Source organism: Panthera tigris, chromosome B1 (genome assembly GCF_018350195.1).
Source record: "Panthera tigris isolate Pti1 chromosome B1, P.tigris_Pti1_mat1.1, whole genome shotgun sequence".
In the NCBI taxonomy this organism is placed as follows: Eukaryota; Metazoa; Chordata; class Mammalia; order Carnivora; family Felidae; genus Panthera; species Panthera tigris.
The window spans coordinates 122,492,835-122,514,476 of NC_056663.1; the positions used below are offsets into that span (position 1 = coordinate 122,492,835).

At 32.9% G+C, this 21,642-nt stretch overlaps 1 protein-coding gene across 5 annotated transcripts in view; it reads right to left on the reverse strand.

Moving 5' to 3' along the window:
* RAP1GDS1 (Rap1 GTPase-GDP dissociation stimulator 1) overlaps positions 1–21,642 on the reverse strand; it is a 166,849-nt gene that overhangs the window by 50,794 nt on the left and 94,413 nt on the right. For 4 of the 5 annotated variants that reach the window (XM_042984150.1, XM_042984149.1, XM_042984152.1 and 1 more), the window contains one exon: positions 8,256–8,402. The exons of the other annotated variant lie outside the window; for it this stretch is intronic. In XM_042984150.1, the coding sequence (XP_042840084.1) occupies positions 8,256–8,402 (147 nt within the window). The remainder of the gene's footprint in view (positions 1–8,255; positions 8,403–21,642) is intronic. 5 annotated transcript variants of the gene reach the window in all.

Sequence of the window (21,642 nt, forward strand, 5' to 3'; positions counted from 1 at the left end):
TACACCTGGATTATCCCTATAATTTAAGCCCTAGGTTACGCATTTCAAGGACAAACAGTAATTTCAATGAAAAAAAAAAACAGAGAATCAAGATTCATTAGTACTGAGAATCATGGAGGTTTAAAGCAATACCTTTACACAATTCTTGCTTTTTAACAGTTAATAAAAAACAGAAAAGAATTCAAAAGTTTTTTCTGGGTTCTGAAAATCAAGAGTCTCTACAAGAGTAAAATTTCCCTTTTTTTTTGTAAAAGTTTTAGAGAAATGACAAAATTACGAGTGAGTATAATGTAAAACAATAGCAACAGCAAAATCCCCAAAGCAGAATCACAAAAAGGAAAAATGGTTTATTACTCTTAAGACACCTACCCATTTACTTTTCTCAATCCAATGACATCTAGAATGAATATGTCTCAATCTAGTATAGTAGACTAATTTTTTTCTCCTAGGCTCACTCTTGTTATAATGGATACTGCTAAAAAGGAAATTCTACAAAGTATGTCTACTCTGACTGAAGAAAACTGTCTTTCAAAGGTTAAAATTTTTTGTTGTTTTGTTTGTTTTGTTTTAAGAGGACTACTACCAGCTGCTGCTTAAGCAGCTCTTAGTGGAAGAAAAGTATCCTGTCTCTGTTCTCATTGCTGAGAGAAAGGCCACATCCATAGTAGGTGAAAATTTAAGCCTACATTTTTGTATAGCAAATCAAACTAAATGCCAGGTTAATGTACATCACAACATGTATATCTTATGAACATGTATCTTTAAAAACAAAAAGTCTTTTGTTTTACAAAAGGATTTACTAGCTTAAAAAAAACCCAAACAAATATTGCTAGTTACCCTGGAGCATTATACTAAGTTTCCACACTTTAAAATTATACTGAAGTTATTTGCAATGCACAAACTGTGTTAACAAGATATATCTACATAACACAAGATTTCTGATTTCTGGCCAATATCCATCTTTCAAACAGTATTTACTTAAAAATGTTTCAGTTAACAAAATATAGGCAGTTTGATGTTGGCTGGATTTTACTGGTAGTTAGAAAGCAGGATTACTACTTTTTATACAAAAGAATTTACATATGATACCTCTCTGCCTTGAGTTTCTCTCTAGGCAGACATTGTAAGTAGCCCCACATTAAAGATGGCTATGTGGACAAATTCCATCATTTATCCCTGGCTTTAGCCTTAGCTCTTAGAAGGCCAAACACCTGAAAACTTACTCCAATGTCACTTCTGGCACCTACAAACCTGTATGTGGCCAATAATCATGTGCCTGACACCATCATATTTCAACTGGTACAGTAACGTCAAGAATAAAAACAAGGCCTGGTCTTTCAGTTTTACTGTTACTCTAAATACTCATTTTTAAATTTGGGAAGCATTTCACGTGTAGAGAAAATCTCCCTCTGTGCTTCATATGCTGAAATTCTGTCAGTCAGCTGAAATGTAAATGTATATTTACATTGCGCTATTTAAAATGTGGCAATAACTAATGATGGTGACAAATATACAAATATAAAAATTAAATTAAGGCACAATAATAGAGATTAGAGTATCCTCTTTAGAATTTACAATAATAAATATTAGGAACTGCTTTTAATTTTTAGTTACTTAATTTCATTCAGGCCATGAATCTTTCAGAAAGCCCAAATTGGAAATTCTTTATATCTTGTGAGGATGAATTAAAATCAGAAACCCACCTCTGTCACCTCAAACTTTTACTATGAGGAAAATCTTGAAAATGATATTCAATAATATCTACAATTAATCATCTTCAATCCAGACATGAAGCAAATAAAGAAAAACATGCTAGAGAATGAGGAATCACAAACATATTTTGTTACTCTACTGCCCTCAGTTAAAACTGTGTTACCTATTTAGTATCACAATTATAAATGTACTATTATGATATAGGAAAAATCTAGAAGCTGAAAATACTAAGAAAGTATTATTTCTGTACCATAATGCCAAAATTTAAATCATTAACAAAAAAAGTATGAATCATTTCATTTTTTTTTCTGATAAAATTTCAGATTCTTACATTCAGAAGTTCATTCTATAATGGTCAAAGCTAAATAATGCCACTACTTGACCATGTGGAATTAAACCAAATGTGCATTTGGTACACTTCTACTAAAAACCAAGTTCTTACCCTATCTTAAGTAATAGCATTTTAGTAATTTTTCAGAAGGAGTATGATGAAAAGCTAAGCTAGTGTAATAGGTCCAAGTTAATACACAAATTAACAGGAGGCAAAAGAAAAACTAACTGCTCTGCCCTTCAGTGAAATAATTTGTTTAAAATGACATTCGTAGCAGAACTTCATGAGTGCAAACCGGGTGAGTAAATTTGAATGCTCTGTTGGACAAACAGTGGAAATTCAGAAATCTTCTACAAAAGTTTTTAAAGCCTAAAAACTTTTTAGGTGCATAATAAAAGTCTTTAACACAATTTGTTTAACATTAGTAGAATACTTTAATTTGACAAACAGGACTTTAAAGAATGTGAGCTTAAAAGCACATCTTCCAGGTCTTTATAAACAGAGGAAAAAAAATGAACACAAAATACACTGAAAATGGTATACTGAAAAATCAATATAATTAAGGGAATAAAAGACAATAAATTGCAAAGATAAAATTTTACATTTTGATTTTTTTTTTACCTTAAAGTTAGGGAAAAATTTGTTAGTATTTAGAAAATATATGTAATCATTAATTAGCTTGTACCCATGGTAAATAAATTGCAGAAATAGTTCCTCACTCATGCAAAGCAAATCATTTTCTAAACATTTAACATCTAGGAAGTAGTATCCTTTTTTTACCTGTAATGAAGTAATACCAAAATGTAAATATAGATAAGTCGCTCACACCAAAGTGCTTTTTAGTTTTTAATCAGGATTATTCCTTATTAATTTCTTTTCTTCTTATTTTAAATGTGAAGAAAAATCAAGTAAGGCAAATTACTGGACTGATTTCACTAGGAAAATGATTAAAATTGTGAAATTGTTGCTAATGGTTGAAATGAAGGTAGCAGCTAAAATTAATTATGTATAAAGTAATCTTTACTTAGAGGAGAGAAAATGCTTTACAGGCCTATTTTAAAGAACTGAATTTATGCACTAGGCTGAATGCTTAAATTCAATTGTTAGCTCCAACAACATACCCTTGCATTTGAGTTGCATTTCCTAAACTGCACAGCCTCCCTTCAATCATAGTTCAGTTATCGTGAGTCTGTGCTGTAAATTAATGTGAGAATTATCCTAAGAGTATCCCAGAGAGATTTTTAGAAACCACAAAAAAGAGAAATTACTCTTTCAATAACAGGGAGTTATTAAGATTTTAGAGAAAAATCAACTCTATTTGTAAAAATCATATATATATTCACATATATACGATATATATGCATACATATCATATCCTCAAACTGATATCCTATATATCCAATATACATCATATTCCTTAATTGATTATATGTGTGTGTGTGTGTGTGTATATATATATATATATATATATATATATATATACACACACACACACACACACATACACACACATCACATATATAATATAGGTCACATGAAGAAGCCAGTCATAAATTGTGTATATTATGTTAATCATTTTAGAAAGAAACTAATTTTTCCTTTCTTGATGGCAAGTTTATTTCCTTTACTCTTCTCTCTTATGGCACAGATTATGTGAAACAAGTCACTTCAGTCCTTGTTTTATTGCTTACCACCAATAATTTTCCTAAGAATTGTAACAGAGTTTTCACTGTATTTTATGTCTCTAGCATAGGTATATTAAGAAAAAAAAATTACTTTCTCAATTACAGAGTTTTCTAAGAGATATTTACTGATTAATCATGGTTATTACATAGTACATGTAAGATAATAAAAATGGTAACCACAAAAAGATTTGTCAACAAAGTATTAAATTATACTGGTGCTTTGCTTTAGATTACTGGTTTGTTTGTATTCAAATTGCAATCAACTTTCAGATTTATTAAATTTGTGGATCACCTAGAGTAAATTTTTGATGACAGATTTGGCATTATTATCAGGATGTTTTCAATGCCACTTTCTGCTGCTGCCATGTATGTGAACAGAGAATATCAACTAATACAGTAGACAAGAGATTATCATCTTCTGATAGAATAAAGAAAATGCATTCCAAAAACCCATTTTTCTTCCAAGTATTGATTTTTCTAATAAAAAAATTTTAGACAATACTAAATTTCCAGAAAAGTCAATAAATATTTTCCAACTGTATACTATATGCTAAAATGGTGTTATATTTGAAAATAGATCTGAACAAAATATTTAGTCTTCACTGCAATGTTTTGGTATTGGGTAGACAATGCTAGAAAAAAAAGATATCCAAGAAACTAATGAGATACAAAAATATCCATAATAATAGGCTTAGGTTTCTTATTTATAGAATAATAACTAGATGAAGAAAATATAGGAAGCTCAGCACATTTCCTCAAATTGATTATCAAATTGTCAACATGCTTTACTATAACCACAACTGTCGAACACTCAGACTATTTTGGAGGGCAACAGAATTGAAGAGTGCTTTTCTGCCATGTGAAAAACAGGTATGATTTTTCCCAAAAGGATAAATTGTAAATGATTTTTCCTAAACAAAAATTTTGTCTTATTTTATGTAAACATGATTTGATTTATATAATATTATGGATACAACTTTTCTGGCTAAGCAATTATAACTTTTTCTATTCAGATACTCCATACTTACCAGTCTGGGTATAAAAATTTTAATTGCTTCACCAATGGGGAAACAAAAGAATATATCCAGCTCATAGTTTAAAAGTGTATATAGTCTTGAGCTGGTTCAAAAAGTTTAAAATTTCATGAACCTTGAATTTTATACAGCTTTATCAAAGGGTACCAGAATGCCTTTTCCACATAGGTATTTTCACACTATATCTGTCTGGCATGTGGTTAGGAAATTTTTTTTATTCCCTATTTAATGTATTTAAAAATTGGATGTGCTCACAGTTGTCCACCGATGGACAGGAATCAAGATTATCTTAGGTCTCGGTCTTGTGTCAATTCACTTTTAGGCCTAATAAACAATTTGAAAATATTCTCATCAAAGAAACTATATTGGTAGGTCTTTGTGACCATTTTCAGTACTTTCTTATCTTTGTATTTAAAAATTCTTATCTGTGAAGCTAAAGTAACAACTCCCTAACTATGAATAAGGCTTAAGTTACTGGGTCTAAAGACACAGTTAATTTTTCTGGTAGAGTAACAAGGGGGTATTATCAGTCAACTATTCTACTCAAAAACTAGAAGAGGCTTACGTACTGAAATTCAACAGTAAATACTCATAAGAAGAACTCATTTTCGAGGGCTAATAAAAACTGTCTCCTGAATTTCAAAAAGCTCTATTTTTTTCTCAGTGACTCATCTAGGGGTACACAATATCAAAAGACCTGAAGTTAGTCAAAAAGACCTAATATTTAACTAGGAAAGTCTTTAAACAGGCATTTTGAAGAAAAAGTAATCAACAGAACAAAGACACAATAATTACGCAAAATGAAAAGGAATATAAGTTAAAGAGTATTATGGAGAAAAAGAATCACTTCACAAACTATGATCCCATGAGAGACAAATGTAAATACAAGCAAAGGAAAGAAGATAGTTCTACATTTGGCATCTGTTTGTTTAAAATACTAAAGATAACTGTATTTCTATTTTATCTAGTAAGTTTTGAGGCTGCATTCAAGTTGCAGCTTTTAGAATGATGGAACAAAAACACTTCTGCTTCAATAATTTTCTGAGAAAAGTTAATCAAGTTTTCCAAAGTATCTACTTTTGGGGAATACTTGCACACCAGAAAAAAAGCCTATCCTTACAAAACAAATATATTATGCATTTCATCTGTGGACTCTGCATGTTGTTAATCATTTCCTTCTCAGTACATATGTCTACATGCTGTAATATCCTACTGTAGAGACTCAAAGGAAATTGCAGTCTCCTTTGGATTAGAATTAGTGATATTTTTAAAGACCATTTAGCCATTTGATATGTTTTTGCATAGATTTTGAACAACAGCTTCCTCAAAGGACAAACAATGAGTTCAAATTCATAACAAGACTAATTCCTTTATATCCAAAGCAGCTATAATAGCTTCATGACTAGTTTCTTTCATTTACCTTTCTAAACAATTCTCCTATTTAGCACTTGTCCCACTTTCTCAAGGTGTCCAAGAGGAACACCCAGTGAAGATGGGTGTCCAAGATGTCCCAAATGAAGTTGAAGAGAAAGGAACATGAACAACTGGCCAATGAGTTCTTAATGCAATTCAGATACATATCTATTATGGTCAAATTTCAATTATTTAGGAACTAGCTCCTCAATTTGTAGATTACCTAGACTCTATCATTTCTGTTTCCCCTGTTCATTTTCTTTTCAAAAATGATTCCACTACAGGGTTAAAAAAAAAAAAAAATAGTGGTAGTTGACCCTATAAACACTACCATTTGTTACTAGCTTGAGTTTAATAGGCCAGACATTTGACAAATAAAAACTATTTTATTATTGTTGTTGTTGGAAAATTTAATTCAAAGGTTTAAAGCCGGTATCCCCTGCTTAGGATGTGACCTGAGGACACATTCTAAGTTTAGTTTGTACAGTGCTAAAAAGCATATATAGGGGCGCCTGGGTGGCTCAGTCGGTTAAGCGTCCAACTTTGGCTCAGGTCATGATCTCGCGGTCCATCAGTTCGAGCCCCGCGTCGGGCTCTGTGCTGACAGCTCAGAGCCTGGAGCCTGTTTCAGATTCTGTGTCTCCCTCTCTCTCTGACCCTCCCCCGTTCATGCTCTGTCTCTCTCTGTCTCAAAAATAAATAAATATTAAAAAAAAAAAAAGCATATATAATCCAACATTTAAAACTCAGATATCACATGAAAAGACAGATTTTCAGTCCACCCCATCTCCAAATGAAAAGATTTGGCAGTATTTGGCCAAATTGCTATATAGAAACCACCAGCAAGAGGAGAGTAGTGACTCTCTCCACACAATGGGACAAGGGTTACAGTCTCTACCATTTGTGGTTGTCACCAACACCAAGGCCAAATGTCAGAAGCCATTTGTCATCAATGTTTCTCTTTTTTTTTTTTTTTTAATTATTAAGAGTATTTCTTTGGACTTGTAACTAATAAAACTGAAAACTGAAAAATATGCCTGAAGGTCCACATGTTTCTAGAACACATGAAAGTAAAGAATAATGTGTTCAATATGCAAATAAAATCTGTCTCTGCCAAAGACTACAGCTTAAGATGCCATTATAAAACAAACCATAAAGACCTTATGTATATATTACAGTCTAGAAAATGATGAGAATTTGAGTGTTTGATCCATGCCGTAACTCATAGAAGATGAATCATTTTTTGTGACATTCAAAAGTATAGTGAAGCTTTCATATCACTGATTCTATGTTCATTTAATTAATGACTATATAGATTACCTGAAAATTTTGACATGTCACTTGTTGCTAGGTTCTAAGAATGTTTTTACAGAGAAAAGAAACTTCTACAGACAAATATTTATTAAATTTCTAAAATCAGACACTGCAATTGCCCTGAATTTTATTTTTCTAAGTCCAGATTTTTTTATTTTTCTAAGTCTAGTCAGTTGGTTAAGCATCTGATTTTGGCACACATCACGATCTCACACTTCATGAGTTCAAGCCCCACGTTGGGCCCTGTGCTAATGGCACAGAGCCTGCCTAGGATTCTGTCTCCCTCTCTCTCTGTCCCTCCCCACTCGTGTGCTCTCTCTCTCAAAAATAAATAAACATAAAAAAACAATTACAAAAATTTTTTTCTATTCTTACAAGTAAATCTAGTACCTAGATAAAGTAATTTTACTTATATAGACAGTATTTGTGTTTTAAAGCTACTCCTGGCATTAATATAAAGTAATAAATGTGAAGCTATTTTAATATTGTTATTTTTAAAATGTGCACAGTGAGAAATCTTAAACCATTTATGTTGTTTTGTTTTTGGTATTAATTAACATGGGTAACTCTTCAAAAACTCATCCCATTTAATAATTAGACCATTCTGTATTTTTGAAACACTGTGATCTAATGTTGGCTAGTTATTAATTTTATATGCCACTTATGAATTCTTTGTTCATCATTTTTCTAAATATTTTTGGTTTGTACTGTAGTTTGATTTTTAATTTTCCCCCAGAGATAAAGCAAGTTTTCAATTTTGTTTACCATTCTCATTGCTATAGTTCATCAGCATGCCACAAAAGACAGTCAAGAGCTTCTCATTGGCGGGATCTGTTATACTGCACAGTGACCTTAAATGGTCAATTACAATCTGTGCACCACCTGCTTGGTCAACTGCACTTCTGCCCTCATCTGTAAAACAAAGAGTTAAATTAAAAATAAAAGAAAAAAGAAACGTACCTTACAATTTCAAATATAAAACATAACAGTGTTGTTAATCCTTATTTAGTGAGTAAGTAGAAAATAAACTAAGCAGGGCATTAAATATGTCTTTTTGGAAAAACAAAACAAAATAAAACAAGTAAACATGGAAATGGGGGTGGGATGGGGAAAAGAGACAATCACTTTTTCAGAGAAAAAAGATTATTCTCACTGGCATCATATAGGAGCTTAAAGAACTTCTCTGTGTCCTAGGAATGTATGACTATCACATGTGAAAATTTTCACCTCCTCTTTCACAACTGATAATTCTGAATTAGAGGAAAAAACAGGAACTAATATTTTGTAGACATTTTTTTTTCTCAGCTTGGAAACTACTAAATATATCTTCCTATCAGTGTTTTTCAAAGTTAGTTATTATCAAAGAAAACCTTCTGACCTACAGAATAATTCGAGATCACGAAATATAATTCTTAAATATTAGTACTGGAGTCTCTGTAATGGCATTTCTATAGTCTATAAGCATGTTCCCATTCTCAATTCTTGCTACTTTGTGTTTCATCTTATTCCCTCCATTGTAGAACACACCAATACACTTCATCATTACAACCAGTGGTCAAAATGATGGTTAAACATACCTTCTCTTATGTATACACCTATATTACATAGAATAGATGTCACTTAACTGTTGGAACATATAAAGAGCTTTCGAATACTTTCTGACCCCTGAGCGCAGGAATGGAAAGAGATGAAAGAAAGAGTATCTGCATTTCTAAATCTGACTTCCACATACAAACAATGAGACACTCTAGAACAGTGCTGTCCAATAGAAATATGAGAGCCTAAGTATGATCCACATTAATGTATATTTAAATTTAGCAGGAGCCACATTAAAAATGTGAAAAGAAATACGTAAAAAATCAATTGGAATAATCTATTTCATAGAATCCAATAAAACAGCATCTCAACATGCTATCAATATACAAATTATTAGTGAAATGTTTTACATTTTTATGCAACAAATCTCTGAAATCTGAGTACACTTTACACTTACAGTTACATGTTAATTTAGACAAGCCACATTTCACAATTGTTTAATAGCCAAATCTGGCTGGTGGCCACCGTACGGGAGAGTGCAGCTACAGAAGCCTAATATAAAGGATCAGTAAAAGAAATGGCTCACAAAGGAGTTACAGCTATGAAGTTAGTAAGTGAAAGATTTTTTTTTTTCTAGTAAGAGAACTGAAACTAAGGTCATATCTTTATAATCGCTGCTGAATCATATTAGACAATGAAACAATATATATCATTTTTTATGATACACACACACACACACACACACACACCTTACAAAGCAGGGCCTCATAAATTCTAGTTTCATAATTTTGAAAAATTTTCAGGAAATCCATAACTCAAATGAAAAAAAAAATTTGTTCACTTAGTTTTGTGCCATGTCCACTTAGCTTTACTATATTGTTATATACGTGCAGAACAGGAAACTATGCTAATCAGCTAATAAGACCACAGAAAATTCTTAGTTATCCGGGTAACTAGTCATGAACCAGCCAAGAACAATGGTAATATCTCATTTAGAAATCTAATATCCAAGGTTTTACTATCCAATAACATAAATGTAAATTATCTCAGTTGCTGGGCAATTTGTATGGGGATGATGTCCGAGAAAACTGAACAGTATGATTACAAATCTAAATGGTTAGACCTTCAATATTATGAATATACAGTATAGCCCATGCCTAAAATGTAAAGCTTTAATAGTTTTTGATTCAAACTGCTGAGTGAGTATGTGCTTTCAAAATATAAATCACATATGCTTAGACTTAGAAATCTTAGAGAATTGCTAAAGTAAGCCTTAATTTCATGTTCTAGGAAACTAAGAATCTTTATAGAGCCTATTTGCTGTGAATTTTAAAAGCTAAGCTGGCTTTCAAAAGTTAGCTATTCAATATTCAAAATATTCAATAATGTAACAAACTTTAATACAAATTTATTCAACAAACTTGTTCATCAAATTTAATAATGCAGTAAATAAGAACGTAACTACAATTAGAAAGCAAACTACCTATTTGTGTTTCAGAGACACAGTGTTTTTCCTCCTGTCCTTTGCTTCCTTCTTCAGTTTCCTTCCTCCCTTCCTGCCCGGTTTGGATTATTTACAACAAAGATCTTCAGTCATGTATTATCAGGGGTTGGTTACAGAATGTAAACTCAATCTCTATAGTAGAAATTACATTATACCAAATTTGAGAAAAAAAGCAAAGCAGATATACTAATAGAAATCTAAGCTAAAAAAAAAAATTAACCATCACTACAGCAACATTTATACAGTTCCTTCCTTCTTTCTTTCCTTCCTTCATTCCTCCCTCTCTCCCTCCCTCCCCCTCACCACCCCCTATTTTGGTAAGTTAGCCAGGGATGAATCTGAGGAATGTAAAATGCTGAATTCTATTACTTCACCAAAACCAGTGAAAGAGTATGTCTTTAAAGATACCTTACAAATCATTTAAATACATATTAGATCATCTCTCATTGCACAAATCCATATAAATTATTCTCCTACAATAAAGGTAGCTCTATAGCTTTATGTTACAGTATTAAAATGAGTTATTATTGTTCACTTAAAAATAATTTACAAAGGTACCTTATCCTAAACTTTCATATCCCCAGAATGTAGGCTGACTTTTAACTCTTCTCATAGTAAGTATCTTCTAACTTGTGACGCATCCTGCAATGTTACTTCTAGAAATAGAATTTATCTTAATTTTCGATAGTTATAAGGTATCCAACCACTGATGAAAGTGCAGCCCACCAACTCTTTAGGGGCCCTGCTACATTCTTTAATTATGACTTGTCACAGGAAGTAGTTTCCAGCACAAGTATGATCTTTCTTCACACTAGGTAAGAGGAGAGCTATGAATCTAAAGAGATACTGCACTTCCATTACTTTTCAGTAGCCAAAAGCAGGAAACAATAAAACCTGTATGTCATGGTTATTATGTTTCACAAATGAGAAAGAAAAAATGTTACCAAAAAAAGTTACCAAGTTGGTATTCCATCATCAGGTACAAGTTATACCCTAAGGCTGAGGAAAGAACCTAAACACAACCACTGAATACAATCATTGTGATGTGCTAGAGTGTATTCTAATTTCAGATTGACTTGTATATTTCTCTCCCTGTGGACAACAATACTCAGTACATAGTAGACACTTGGTATTTAGTGAATAAGTGGGGCCTTTGCCTACATTTTGGTAATTATCATTCACCTTGAGGATGAATGTGAATGTGTGTATGTGTGGTGTATGGGTACATGTGTCAGAAAGAAAGAGAATGAAAATGAAAATAATATAATTGCTTTTGTTTTAAGCAGCACAATATGGTTATAGAATAGTTTAGCTCTGGTTGTTTTTTGAACTTTATTTGAATGGAATTATGTTGCATTTCTTTTTTTTTTTTTTAATGTTTATTTTTGAGAGAGAGAGAGAGACAGAGCGTGAATAGGGAAGGGATAGAGAGAGAGAGAGACAGAATCCGAAGCAGGCTGCAGGCCCGAGCTATCAGCACAGAGCCTGATGCAGGGCTTGAACTCATGAACCGCGAGATCATGACCTGAGCCGAAGTCAGATGCTTAACAGACTGAGCCACTCCAGGCACCCCTCATTTATCCTTTTGTGCCTGTCTTCTTACACTCAACATTAGGTTTGTGAAACTCATGCTTTGTTATTTGCAATTATTTGCCTCTTCTTTTGATGACTGTTACTTGGGTTGTTCCTAGGTTTGGGCTATCATTAATAATTCACAGATGGTACTGTTGGTTCACACAATTTGCACATCTTCCAGGTTCTCCATAATGACAACATAATGGAAACATAATTTCCAAGGCCAGTGTTCACTCCTCCCAGCAGCGTGTGAGTTCCTATGGCTTCATCCCTCCACTACTACTTGGGTATTGTTTGATTTGGGGTTGTGGGGTTGCTTGACTTTTAAAGATTAGGCAATCTGATAGGTAAGGCTGAACCTATTCCAGAATATACAAAAGCAGGTCTTTGTTGACAGTCCACTTTTCTGTACATTCAATAAGACAAGTTAGTATCAAGTGTATACAGCATGTACATGAAAAAATAAAACCCCACAACAGTTCAAGTTAGGGAGGAAACGAGGGAAACAGATAAATGCAGAGATACATAGATGTTACAACTTGAAAGAAAAAATGGAAAGGCAGCCAAGTAGCTAGTAGAAAGTGCCTTTCATGTAAAATATGATGAGATAGGCATAATTCTGGAACTTTTTTATATTCATGCTTTATAGAAAAGCTGTATAATAACATCAGCAAATACATAGTTATCATTTCTATCATCACCAGATTTCCAAAAGAAAAGACTCAACTCTCTGAAAAGACTAAAGAGAAAGAAATTGGGGAGGTGGCATGTTGCGGGATAAAAAAAAAAAAAAACAAAAAAAACAAAAAAACTAGACTCTGCAATAGCAAATATTATCTGAAATAAATTTTTTACAGTATTAATTTATTTTTACAATTTAAAAGTCTATGATTTCCATGCTCCTTCCACTTTTGTGATTTAAACATCACCTTTTTCATATTTCTTCTCAGAAATTCTCAGTATGAAATACAAATTTAAAATCTATTTTAAAAATTATGCTTACATACATAATTAAAATTAGTTTCCTCCCACCCTCTAATTATTTGTATAACAATAGGATCTTGCTTCCTTATGCATTCATCTGCTCAAATTTACTTCCTACAGAAGTCATAATTCTTTGTGACATCAGGAATGGTTATTGTGGTGACAACTATCATGTACAGCTCAGAAGATGACACGAGAGAAACAAACAGTGGCTGATCATACTAATAAGGTTTCATTTAAATTTTGTTAGAAATTCATACCGAGGAACATGAGAAAGTATATGTTTATAGAGATACTGCTAAATAAACTATCTCTTATCCTTTCAAAGAACTCTTAGCAAATAAAAAGTTTACCTTTAACATTCTAAAGTGCCATGGATTTGGGCACTGTCTCCCTTTTTCTGTTTTCTATAAAAGCATCCTGCACATAATACTCTGCAAGGGTTAATTAATGATGCTGGCTGTTCACAGGCTGCACACACACTGCTGTAAGTGCTAGAGTGTTTGGTGTAGCTTAAAATGGCATAGAGCATAAAGCTATAAAGGCTTTTTAAGGTTACTGATGGCAAAAACAGAAGCTAAGGCACTGAGCTGATAAATACAAATGACTTATATTGTAAATGTACTTCAGAGATAATACTCTGATAAGTGAATTAAAAAGATGAATTACAAACCGTTTTTCTTTTTCCCTTTTTTCTACTTGGACTTTGCTTAAAGAGATTATAATTAAACATCAGTATTCTGAACTACAACTTGGGAAATCTGAATTCTAATTCAATGTTTCCTCATTTAACACACAAAAAAGGCACACTGAAATACTTTTGCCATTCATTTCATTAAGACAATAGCACTGTCTACTATCAATTGAGAATCTATGTTTGGAGATACACTTTTGAAAAGTTCTTGGTATCTTTCCTGCCAAAAATCTTTTTAGACTATCCATGAACTTAATAAATATTAAGACTAATTTATACACTACAACAGCCATCCAAAATGCACACTAAACAGAGAGCAGCTGATAGACAAACTCTATTTCACATATAATTGGTTAAAGATTAAAGAGGCAAAGTACAATAACACAATTTTCACAGCCATGTCAAAACTCATAGCCACTAATCCATTCAATGAGATCCATTTTGAGAGTGAAAAATTTCTAACACTCCTAGAGAATGTGCTTTTAATAACAATATTTAGAAACATTGCAAAGAATGGACAAGTTATATAATCTTTTCTTAAACTTCAAAAATTGTAAGCCTCATAAGCATGGACAAAATCTCAAACTGTGCTGCAATATTTCCTCACATGTCCCTGTCACATCACCCACGATGACCCACCCAGTCACAACTTTCTAAAGCCCCTCCCTTTCTCAATGCCTGCATTCTTAACAGAAACCACACCTGCTGCTCCACAAAGAAAACATCTAACACCATCTTTCCTCACTTTTTCACCCTCTCCACTATTAGCTGTAGGAGTATGTGCATCCTTTCCCAAACACTTTTAGACTCTCCTATTGTAATTTAAGAAAGTAAATTATAATAGGAGGTAAAACTTTTACTCTTCAAGTAAACAAAGTTGTACGCGTCTCATAAGCTCGGGTCTCTGAGGAGCTGAATGCAAAGAACATTTCATAATGAAAACCTAGGACTAGTCCTGATTGTTGGGAGAGGGAGTCAGAATTTCTTTGTTACCTAAAAGTTGAAATGTTAACTTAAGTTCAATTCGGCAAGATATCAGTTTTAATATTAGAAAAACTGTATTATCATTGACGTAATAATGACTTATAAAGTAGCCATAATAAGGTTTCCTGATTATAAGCTTTGTTAAATTTGACCATAAGAAAGCCTCTTAACCTCTGTTGATGTGTTTCCTGCTCTGGAAGAAGGGATGAAGGAACAGAAGACTCTGAGCTTCTATTTAGCTCTGACACTCTAACTCATTTCTATTTCAACCTCTATTTCTACTCTGCCTGTGTCGTGCACACAGGAAGTACTTAGTATATGCTGTGTTTAGTTTTGGTTTTTAACGCATTAAAAACCTTCAAATCTTGTTCTTTTAACTTTCCAATCATTAATCATTATATCAGGTACTTATTCTTGTTTTCCCCAAGTAACTATTACTAGAAACTATAAAAACGTATGGTAAATAAATCAAACATTCTTTTTACAAGCTAAGCTGGAAAGCTGAGACCTGGTTTTTTTCCTGCTGAGTTCTGAAAAATTATACTGTCTAAAAATAATAATTTTTCAAGTGCTCTTTCTTAGTGAACACAGACGTGATTCAGAGTAGATGCTTTAAGTCAAACAATTATAACTGAAGTCCTTACTAGTGTTAGTTTGCAAAAAGCAATCATTACAAAGGTGCCACGATAAAATTTATTTTAATGAAGTCCATCACTGCTTTTCTTCAAACTCCATTGCTAAGCTACTTTTTAACCTCTAAGAACAAATATTTTATTATGATAGAACCTGAACACATGTAAATATATTCTGCGCAGGGATTCAAAACAACAGGCAACGTAAATTAGACTCTTAAATGTAGGGACACAAATACTACTGAGTCTGTTTAGTCGAGCCCAAACTGTCGCTAGAGACTAGATTTTAAACTTCAAAGAGCCCATTACTTCTCAGGGAATGCCAGCCACATGTGTGAGGCAATTCAGATGTTTTAGAAAGCTAAGTGAACAATATTACTGAAAATCCCCAAACTATCCCATTACTGAGTTAAGGAAAGGATTGAATTGCCTGATGTCACCAGAGTTCTATGCAAACAGTGCTCCAAATAAACAGCAAATGGGACAGAGTTTATAAATATTTTCATTAAATGTGATTTTTAAAATGTCAGTTGCTGTTTGCAAATTTACTTGAATTGAAAAGGAATCAGCTATCAAAATCCTTCCTAAAAAGTTACAATAAATCCATGACACAGATTTACTCATGAATGTATTCTTAGCTTGTCTTTCAAATTCAGTAGTTTGATATCTTTACTTGCTTGAGATAATGTTATTGATATAGAAGTATGCTTTTGAGATACAGCCTTTATGCCTGCTTATTATGGGGTCAAACTATGTTCTCCCAAGATATATGTTCAAGTCCTAACATCCAGTACCTCAAAATCTGACTTTATTTGGAATCATGGTCACTGCAGATGTGAGTAGAGAAGATGAGGTCATACTAGAGTAGGGTGGGTCCCTAATGCAATATGGCTGGTATCCTCTTGAAAGGAGACAGATGCAGAGAGGAGAATGCCAATGTGAAATTATAAAAGCACAAAGGGAGAAGACAACCATGTAAAGACAGGAAGAGACTGGAGTTTACTCCCACAAACCAAGGAACTCTGGAGGACACCAGAAATCAGGAGGGGCACAAAAGTCCTTTTCACCTACAGATTTCAGAGGGAACACAACCCTGCTGACACTCTGATTTTGGACTTCTAGCCTCCGCAACTATAAAACAATAAATTTTTGTTCTCTTAAGCCACCCAGTTTGTAGTACTTTGTAATAGCATTCCTAGGAAACTATTATACTCCCCCACATAAACAACGTATAATATTCAAGCTTCATACTAAAAAGCAGAAAAAAAGGATTTGACATTTAAGATTCAAGTAAGCCTTTACTATATATTCAGATTTTATACAGCTCACAGAAATTATGGTTTTCAGATCACTAACAATAATGTATAATTAATATACACTTTTAATTAATCAATAGTGTACATGTAGTAAACTGTGATATGGGCACAACCTATGGAAAATTATTTCCTCATTACTTAATTGACTGTCCTTGAATTTTTTTTTCCCACTTAGCATCCAGATGTTTAGAAATGGGTTTTACTCTGGGCACTAGTAGTAATAGAGATAGAGGTTCTGCCTTGTGCTTGTCAACCACAGTCTACTGTTGGAAGAGGAATAGAAATATGCAGGGAATCCCTTTGTGGCACATGCATACCACATGTGGTACACACATACCACCTTTAGGTATGCACAGATGAATAAAGGCTGAAGAGAAAGCAAGAACAGTAAGCACGCCTCCTCTAAGCACAAGGTAAGAAGAGCCCCACTACTGAGAGAGTTTGAAGACTCCTGCACTGAAGTAAAGTTAGCAACAGTAAAATGTGAACCCAGCCAACTTCTGACTAGATTGGCTGGACCTCCACCCTGTACTGACTGCCTGAAATAAAAAAGGAAGTGTGCTTTTTTTTTTTCCAGGGGATTAAATACTGCTCATTTCAGTCTCTGCTGTTTTTCTATACATAATGCCCAGCACTCAATAAAAAATTAAGAGATGTATTAAAAAAGAGACAAAAGAAATAATCCACTATTAAACGATAAACAATCATCAGAATGAGACTCATTGTGGGGCGCCTGGGTGGCTCAGTTGGTTAAGCATCCAACTTTGGCTCAAGTCACGATCTCACGGTTTCTGAGTTTGAGCCCCACGTGGGGCTCTGCTGACAGCTCGGAGCTCGGAGCTCAGAGCCTGGAGCCTGCTTCAGATTCTGTGTCTCCTTCTCTCTCTGTCCCTCCCCAACTTGTGCTCTGTCTCTCTATGTCTCTCAAAAAATAATTAAATGTAAAAAAAAAAAATTATATTAAAAAGAAGAAGAATGAGACTCATTGTGACCTACATGTTAGAAATACCTGACAGGCTTTAAAATAACTATGATTAACTAGTGGAAAAGGTAAATAATGTCCATGAACAGATGTGGAATTCTGCAGAGAAATGAAAACTATGAACAGTTAAATGGAGATGCTAGAAAAGAAACACACAATATTAAAGATGAAGAATTATTTCAAGAGGCTTAACAGTAGACTCAACAAAACCAAAGAAAGACTCAGTAATTGTAGATCAAGAGAAATTATAAAAACTAAAATATAAGGAGACAAAAAGAGTGAGAAAACCCAGAGCACCTAAGAGCTGCAAGAAAATAGCAAGCAGTCTAACACATACTATAATTAGAATCCCAGAAGAAGAGATAAAGAATAGGGTAGAAAAAATATTTAAAGAGTTAATGGCTGAGAATTTTCCAAAAATAATGAAATATACCTTGCCACAAATCTATGAGGCTTAGGAAACCCCAAAAAAGCACACAATAAAAATACATATCAAAGAGCCAAGCTGATAAAAAAAAAGAGAGAGAGAGAGAGAGAGAGAGAATCTTTGAAGGCAGTTGGGTGGGGGGGAAGAAAAAAAATTAATTTTGGATAAGAAAAAATAAGAAAAGCAACAGACTTCTCATCTAAACTATTCAAGTTAGGAGACAAAGGAATAACATCTATAAAATACTGAAATGGTATTTCAAAATGTTTTTTACAAAACCTGCAACCCAGAATTCCATAGCCATTGAAAATATCTTTCAATAGTTAAGGTGAAGTAACAAACTTTTCAAACAAATAAAAGTGGAGAGAACTCACTGACAGCAAATCTCTTATGCATAAAAATATTCACAAAAGTTTTTTAGGCAAAAGGTGTACAATACTAAACAAAATTTTGGATCTACCCAAGGAAATGAAGAAGACTGAAAATGACAAAAATGAAACTAAATATTAAATTTTCCTCCTATTTTTAAAGATAATTAACTGTCTAGAGTAAAAAGAACAATATATTGTGGGGTTTCTAACCTATGTAAAAACAAAATATATGACAATAGCACAAAGAATGGGAAGAATTAGAAGTACACAGATGTAAGGTTATTAAACTATATATGATATATTTTAAGGTAAACTGTGATAAGTTAAAGATCTATATTGCAAACCAAGGGGAACCACTAAAAAATTTAAAAGGTGTAAGTAATAAGCCAATAATGGGACTACACAGGAAGAATAAAGGTTACCCAATTTTTCCAAAAGAAATCAGAAAAAGATGGAAACAGGAATAAAGAAAAGTTCAAAAAACCAGAAAACAACTAGCAAAATGTCAAGTAAAGCTAACCACAGAAAGTAACTTTAAATACGTATGTTCTAAATCTGCTACTTAAAAAGTAGAGATAGGCTGGATAAAAAAGCAAGACCAACTGTGTTATCTATAAACAACCCACTTTATAAGGGCATTCAAATTAAAAATGAAGGAACAGTGAAAGATATATTATGCAAACACTAATCAAAGGAAATCTGTGTCGATACGGTCAGAGATAGTAGACACAGAACAAGCAGTATCACCAGGGATAAAGTGGGACATAATACAATGTTAAGAAGACATACAATCCTAAACAGACCTTCAATATTTACAAAATAAAAACTATTAACTGATTGGCACATTTCATTATAGAATAGGTGCTTATCAAACGTTAACTTAGCCTTTGTGTCAGGCACAAACAAATATAAGATGTTGCTTTCATGGAGTTTCTATTCCCATGAGGGAGATAAGAATAGAAAAACAATAAATGCTTCAATAAAGTTTTTTACAGGGTGTTATAGAAGCACAGAGAATATACACATCTTCTGGAGGAACCGATGGAGAAAAAAAGGAGAAAGGTGGTTTATATAAAATTTCACAGAAATTAACTGTCCATATTTATGACAAACATAAGTATATTCACCTAAGATCTATACATTATGAATTCATAATGAGTAGATTTATACAGTAAAATTAAAGTGTCTTCTCTAGCTCACCTGTAATCTAAGTTAGCCACTACTGAATAGGAGTAACAGTTTCTTAAAATACTGATTAATGACATATATTGCATAATCATTTTGGTCAAGGGATTTCAAAACCTGTGACTAAATTAGCATTCATTTTCCTGCCTTTATTTATCAAACTTTTGGGGGTGGGTACCTATGATTCTTCATAAACTTGAGCTAGGTTTTAGGAATACAAAAATAACTCACAGTTAAGGAGAGAAAAGTATGAAGGAAAATATTTAAGCAGTAAACACAATAAAGTTTTCAGAATATAATGGAAGGACAAATAAGGAAATTAGTTTACATGGAAGGATCAGAGAAAGACCTATGGTCATGTTTTCCAGAATGTCTTTTAAGACCAGTGGCATTTATTATATGTATAAAAAAAAATGTGGACTTTTTTGTTTAGATTCTGATTCCCTGATTAATTCTATTGAAGGAAACTTATGTAAAATAAACTAAATAGATATAAAATGTATACCTGATGAGTTTTGATGGTTCTGTTTACCCTGGACACCACCAACACAATCAACATAGCAAGTATTTCATCACACTCAAAAGATTCCTCATGTCTCTTTGCAAACCATCTCTCCCTCTCCCTCTGGCACCAGACAATGAATGTTTTCTGTCAGTATAGATTATTTTGCATTGTGTGTGTATGTATATGCATATATATATATATATATATATGTGCATTAGATATAAATATATTATATGTATGTTCATACAGTATGTATTCTTTTATGTCTGACACTCTTTTAGCTCAGCTTAATGATTTGGAGGTTCATCCATGGTGTCAGGTATGTATGTGGTTTACTCTTTACTGCTAAAGAATATTCCACCATATGGATACATGACTATTTTTTTAATCCATTTACCTATATTGGTAGATATTTGGGTTGTTTCTAGTTTGAGGATATTGTGAATACAACCGCATCGAATGCTGATATACAAATACTTGGGTAAATAATTGGGAATGGAATAGCTGAATCATATGGTGGGTATTTATGAGTGTATCATTATTGAGCGCTATTATATTTAAAAGAAGAATGTGAAACACCACTGAAAATTTTTACTTAAGTTTTCAAAATACTGGGGCACATGGGGTGGCTCACTCTTGATTTCAGCTCAGGTCTTATGGTTTATGGGATCGAGCCTCGTGTTGGGCTCTGTGCTGACAGTGCAGATCCTGCTTGGGATTCTCTCTCTCTCTCTCTCTCTCTCTCTCTGCTCCTCCCCCTGCTTGTGCGTGTGTGTACTCTCTCTCAAAATAAATAAATGACAAGAAAAAAAGGTTCAAATACTATAAAAATTGAAAACCTTAAAAAAAAAGTAAGTATTCTTGACATTTAAGAGGTGCTTTAAATACACATCAAATTGAAGGCAAACTTTAGCTGCTTCATAACTTTGTAAGGACAGGGTTTCTCCTTCTCCAAAATCACTTTTGGCCACCACAGAAAAGCATCAGCCCCATTCTACAAGATTGCTTTTAATGTACAACTTTCCTAATTAACTTTATAATATTCATCCAAATCAAAAAATGAGGGGAAAATCAGGGTTAAAAGAAATAAGGGTAGCTAAGAAAAAAATTCTAGAAATGACAGAAATTATGTCATAACAACTCAGAAATGTGAAGAGGAAAAAGGCAACCAGGTCTTTGTGCAAGAATAATAGCACTGATCCTACACTCAGAAATCATTAAATATTTTCACCTGGAGGCTTGGTTCTAAGTCAATCAATTTTAACATTAAATTATTATGTAAAAAATTGCCTGTGATTTTCATTCAGTTATGGCTTCCTGAAATATATACCATTCTGTAAAAAATGACTTGGCATTTCTTCATTTCCATCATTTCTTTATCATAAAGCACTATATATACTGACATGATTTAGTAAAGTTTAGGTGATACAAATGACATATATTAAATAGTTATGAAT